The following is a 5,525-nucleotide window of genomic DNA, read 5'->3' as shown; positions in this document are numbered from 1 at the left end:
TAAAATTTTAATCTTTTCTTTCTAAGAATATCGAACTCTCATATTTTTTTTTGAAAATTAATCTTTTTTTTCTTGAAAATTAAACTATTTTCTTAAAACTTGTCCTACTTTATTAATTAATCAAAAAATAGTAATCATTTACAATTAAATAATAAATTAATCAATTAATCTCAACGCAGGATAATGGAAATGGCTGAGGATTATCAGATAATTAATTTAAAATAAAGAATAATTTTAATTTAAAATTGTATTTTATTCAAAGAAACGATCTTAGCCTTGTTGAAGTTGAATTCAGCTGAAATTATTTGATAATTTTTCCTTTTCTTATTTTCCAGGTAGTAACGATTGTTTTTGTGAAATCTTCTTACTCCGATTGGCGTTTGTGGTTTGGCTACTTTGTGACAATGTAGTTCTTAAATAAATTAAGAGGGTATCATGCCCTGTCTTCTCTTCCACGAAGATCCAACTCGACGATTGTGATTCGCTCTTGCAGCTTTGTTTGTATTTTTCTGATCACGACTCACAACGACGTCTTTTTCTTGTCCTTGGCCTTTCGGATTGCCTGCAATTCCCCAAATATTAATAATAATAATTATTATTATAATCAGAATTTCCACTATTTTTCAAATTTTCGTCTCCCGATTCTCCCGGTAAATAATCGTGATTTCTCCCGATTTATACAAAAAAAAATTGCAAGCTTCTAAAATTAAAAAAAATATATATATACGAACGATTTTGGACAATTTGATTAGAAAAAAGAGTTAAATTGTATGATTTCTGAGTTGAAGCACTTACAAATTAACCAATTTTAATTCGATTTGGAGAATCACACAACTAGAATAATTTTAGATTAAAATTTCAAAAATATTAAAATGTTAAAACGTTTAAAATTGAATATTCAGGATTCAAATTATGATAATTTGATCATTTAAAATGCAGAGGAATTTAAATTATGTTCTTTATAATTAAAGCGTTCAAAATTAAATAATTAAAGATTGAAAACTTTTAAATTTGAATAATTTCAATTCAAAGCGATTAAAATTTGATAATTTAATATTGGAAAATAAATTGAATCTTTCAAAGGCAAAGCTTAAAAATAAATATTAAAATTGCTAATAATACTTTGCAAAATTTAACCAATTCAATTTTAATTAAAAAGTTTAAAAAGTAAAACCTATGAAAGAAAAAAATTTAGCGCTGTTCATGAAAATTCAGAAATCTGAAACTGTAACCACTTAAAATTATGGAAATTGTACATTTACTGATGTATCAATTACAGATAATTAATAATTTAAAATCTTCCTTTAGAATTATTATTCATCTTAGAAATTTTCGAATATAAAAAATTTTTCAATTTGAAATGACTTATTTGTTTAAAGCTCCAGCTAAAAACCGACTAATTTTAAGATCTTAAATAGAAAATTAAAAATTATGACAAAGAATACAAAACAATATTGCTTTGATATTTAATTTTTTGAAATTATATGATTTTATCCTTTTTAATTCGAAATTGCTTTATATTTATATCCTAAATTATAAAATTTTAAACTGACTAAATCAAGACCTTTAATATGAAATTTTTAAATATTTAAGCTGTCTTAGAATTGCGCATTCAAAATATAATTGTAAATTAAAATTATAATTTAATTATTCGAAACACTTTGAAGATTTTATACTTTCTAGTCGGAAACTTTCAAGAATTACAGAATACGCGAATAATGAAATAAGGAAAATCTCTCTGTATATTACAATTACATACTTTTTTTAAATACTTTGATGTTGTGAAATGAGTATCTAAATTAAATTTTCCAAAATTAGAAACACATATATTTTATTTTTTTAGGATTGCTTTAAAGAGTTATCAATAAATTAAATTCATACAAAATTCAATAAAATAAAAAAAAATAGAAGGTAAATATTATTTGAATATATCAATACAAATAATAGTTTGATGCTTTTTATGTTGTAAACTGTTTAATTAATTATCTGATTAATTTTGTACACAATAATAAATTACATAGAGATTAAATTTAAATTGTTTTTCAACTAAATAACATAGATTAATTATTTACTTTAAGGATATACAATAGAATATTATCTATTTTTTTATAATTAAAATTTAATTATTCTTTTAAAAACTTCTATTATAACTCTATACTCTTTTTCAAACATTCATGATATTGTGAAATGAGTATCTAAATCCAATTTAAAATTTTCAGAAAAATATAAAGTAAATATTATTTGAATATATCAATAAAAATAATAGTTTGATGCTTTTTATATTGCTAACTATTTAATTAATTATTATCTGATTAATTTTGTGCGCAATAATAAATTACATATAAATTAAAATTAAATTGTTTTTCAACTAAGTAACATAAATTAATTATTTACTTTAAGGTTATGCAATTGATTATTAGTTATTATTTTTATAATAAAAATTTTTCTGTAAAAAACCTCTTTGATAATTCTATACTTTAAAAAAATGTATTTATGATGTTGTGAAATGAGTATCTAAATTCAATTTTTTAAATGTAATGTACATGTATATTTTTTTAAATTGTTTTAACAGGGTTATCAATCAATTAAATGTATACAAAATTCAATAAAAAATTTTTAGAAAAATGTAAGGTGAATATTATTTTTTTGAAATGTTTATGATGTTGTGAAATGAGTATCTAAATTCAATTTTCAAAATTAAATGTACAAATACAGGGTATCCAGCGATTTCTACGAAAAAAATTTAAGATCCTTTCAAGATTTACCAGGTCCAGAAATCAAGTTTTTCCGGGTCTCCTTTCTTTACATCAAATAATCGAATAACTGTCTGTTATACATGCAAAAGATGGAACATTTCATTTTTTTATTGGCTAAAAATTTTTAAGGAAAGCAGAATCATAAACAAACAAAATCTGAATTTGTTGCGAACATATGTCGTCTTTGGGAAGTCTTTGAAAATATTTTTAAATCTTTGTAAAGTTTTGAAATCCTCAACATTATTTAAATCTTCTTACAAACTTTCGATCGTTTCAAATCTTTGTGAATTTGTTGAAATTTTCTGAAATATTTTTAATTTTTCTGAAATCTTGAATCTTTTGTGAAATCTGTTAAAATCATTTAATATTTTTGTGAAACCTTTGACATTGTTGAATTCTTTGACATTTTTGTGAAATTTTTTGAAATATTTCTTTAATCTCCATTTATGAAAAGTTTTGTGTTTGTTTCAAATCACTAGAATTTTTTGAAATCTCCAATTTCTTGAAAACTTTTGAAACGTTCTAAAATCTTCGGTATCTTTTAAAATTATATAAATTCTTGAATTTATTCGAAATCACTTATGGATTCTTGGAAACATTTGTGAAATGTTTCTGAAATCTGTTTGTGCAAATTATTGAAAATCTTACAAATCTTTGAATTATTGTGAAATCTTTCTAAAATCTTTTGTATTCTTTTAAAATCATGCAAATATTTGAAATCTTTGAAATATTTTGAAATCTTTTGAAATCTTCTAAAAATTTTGGAAATCATTGCAAATCTTTGAAATGTTCTGAAATCTTAGAAATCTGATTTCCCTTTTTAAAATATTTGAAATATTCGAAATCTTCTGAAAGTTTTAAAATCTTTATGAAATGTTCTGAAATCTTCCAAAAAATTTTAAAACGCTCAAAATATTTAAAATATTTGGAAATGTTTGTAATCCGTGAAATCTTTGTACATTTTTCAAAAATATTTGTGAAATATTCGGAAGGTTTTTTTAATCTTTTGAAATCTCTATGAAAATTTTTAGGAAATCTTTTCAATATTTGTGGAAAGTTCGAAATCATTTTCAAGTTTTAAAATATTTCAAACAAACTTGACATAGTTTAAAATCTTTAAAATGTTTTTCAATATTCTAAATCTTTGTAAAATCTTTGAAATCTTTCGAAATCTTCTAAACAAATTTGAAATCGTTTAAAATCTTTAAATGTTTAAAAATTTTTATGCAATTTTTAGGAAATAATTAAAATATTTGGAATCTTTGTGAAATCTTTTTAAAATTATGTAAACTCTTTGAAGTCCTTGAAGTATTTGTGAAATCTTTCTTTAATCTTTGTTTGTGAAATGTTTTGTGTTCATTTGAAATCCTTGAAATCTTTTGAAACCTCAAATTTATCGAAACCTTTTAAAACTGTTTAAAATCTTTGAAATCCTTAAGAATTCTTCGAAATATTTGTGAAATCTTTCTAAACTCTTTTGTATTCATTTGAAATCATTAAATTTTTGAAATCGTTATTAAAAATCCTAGAAATCTTTTGAATGTTTTAAAATCTTTGGGAAATGTTGTGAAATCTTCTAAACAATTTTGAAAATGTTCAAAATCTTTAAAGTATTTTTTAATGTTTGAAATTTTCTCTACAGTACCCTTTTTAAAATCTTTATGAAATTTTTAGGAAATATTTGTAAAATCTTTTGTACTTGTTTGAAATCATTCAAATATTTACAATATTTGTGAAATGTTTTGTAATTTTGGTAAAATCATTGAAATCCATGGAATCTTTGTAAATTTTTCGAAAATATTTGTGAAATATTCGGAAAATTTTTTTAATCTTTTGAAATCTTTATCAAATTTTTAGGAAATATTTTAAATATTTGTGAAATTTTCGAAATCTTGGAAATATTTTTAAATCTCAAATTTATTGAAACTTTTTAAAATTGTTTCAAATCTTTGAAATCTGATGTAATATATCCTTTTTAAAATATTTAGAATACTTGATAATTTTTTAGAGTTTTAAAATCTTTGTGAAATGTTTGAAATATTTATAAAATATTTTTAAACTTTGGTACAATTCTTGAAATCTTTGAAATCTTTTGAAATCTTCTAAAGAAATGTGAAATCGTTTAAAATCTTTAAATGTTTTGAAATTTTCAGAAAACACCTGAAATATTTGTGAAGAAATCTTTTGTATTCATTCAAAATCATTAAAATATTTGAAATCATTGTGAAAGATTTTGAAAACTTCTTAAAACATTTTGAAATCGTTTAAAATCTTTGAAATGTCTTGAAATCTTTGACATCTGGTGTACTGCACCCTTTTTAAAATATTAAACAGCCTAGAAATCTTTTGAAACTTTAAAATCTTTGTGACTAGTTTGAGATCTTTGAAATCTTTTGAAATCTTCTAAACAAATTTGAAATCGTGTAAAATCTTTAAATGTTTTGAGATCTTTATGAAATGTTTAGGAAATACTTGAAATATGAGTGAAGAAATCTTTTGTATTCATTTAAAATTATAAAATATTTGAAATCTTTGTGAAAGAATATGAAATCTTCTAAATCATTTTAAAATCGTTTAAAATCTTTGAAGTATTTTGAAATCTTTGACATCGGGTGTACTGTACACTTTTTAAAATATTAAGAATCCTAGAAATCTTTTGAAACTTTTAAATCTTTGTGAAATGTTTTAGATCTTTGTAAAACATTTTAAAATGTTGGTAAAATCTTTGAAATCTTTTAAAATCTTCTAAACAAATGTGAAATCGTTTAA

General features: G+C 21.6%; 1 protein-coding gene across 2 annotated transcripts in view; it reads right to left on the bottom strand.

Moving 5' to 3' along the window:
* Positions 1 to 232: 232 nt before the first annotated feature.
* Positions 233 to 5,525, bottom strand: part of LOC117171799 (activating signal cointegrator 1 complex subunit 2) — a 46,711-nt gene continuing 41,418 nt past the window's right edge. For both annotated transcript variants that reach the window (XM_033359415.1, XM_033359424.1), the window contains one exon: positions 233 to 562. In XM_033359415.1, coding sequence (XP_033215306.1) covers positions 423 to 562 — 140 coding nt within the window. In that variant the 3' untranslated portion in view covers positions 233 to 422. The remainder of the gene's footprint in view (positions 563 to 5,525) is intronic.

This window comes from Belonocnema kinseyi, chromosome 1 (assembly GCF_010883055.1).
Source record: "Belonocnema kinseyi isolate 2016_QV_RU_SX_M_011 chromosome 1, B_treatae_v1, whole genome shotgun sequence".
Taxonomy (NCBI): Eukaryota; Metazoa; Arthropoda; class Insecta; order Hymenoptera; family Cynipidae; genus Belonocnema; species Belonocnema kinseyi.
The sequence above is the reverse complement of the archived record's forward strand: the minus strand, read 5'-3'. Positions and strand labels throughout refer to the sequence as shown.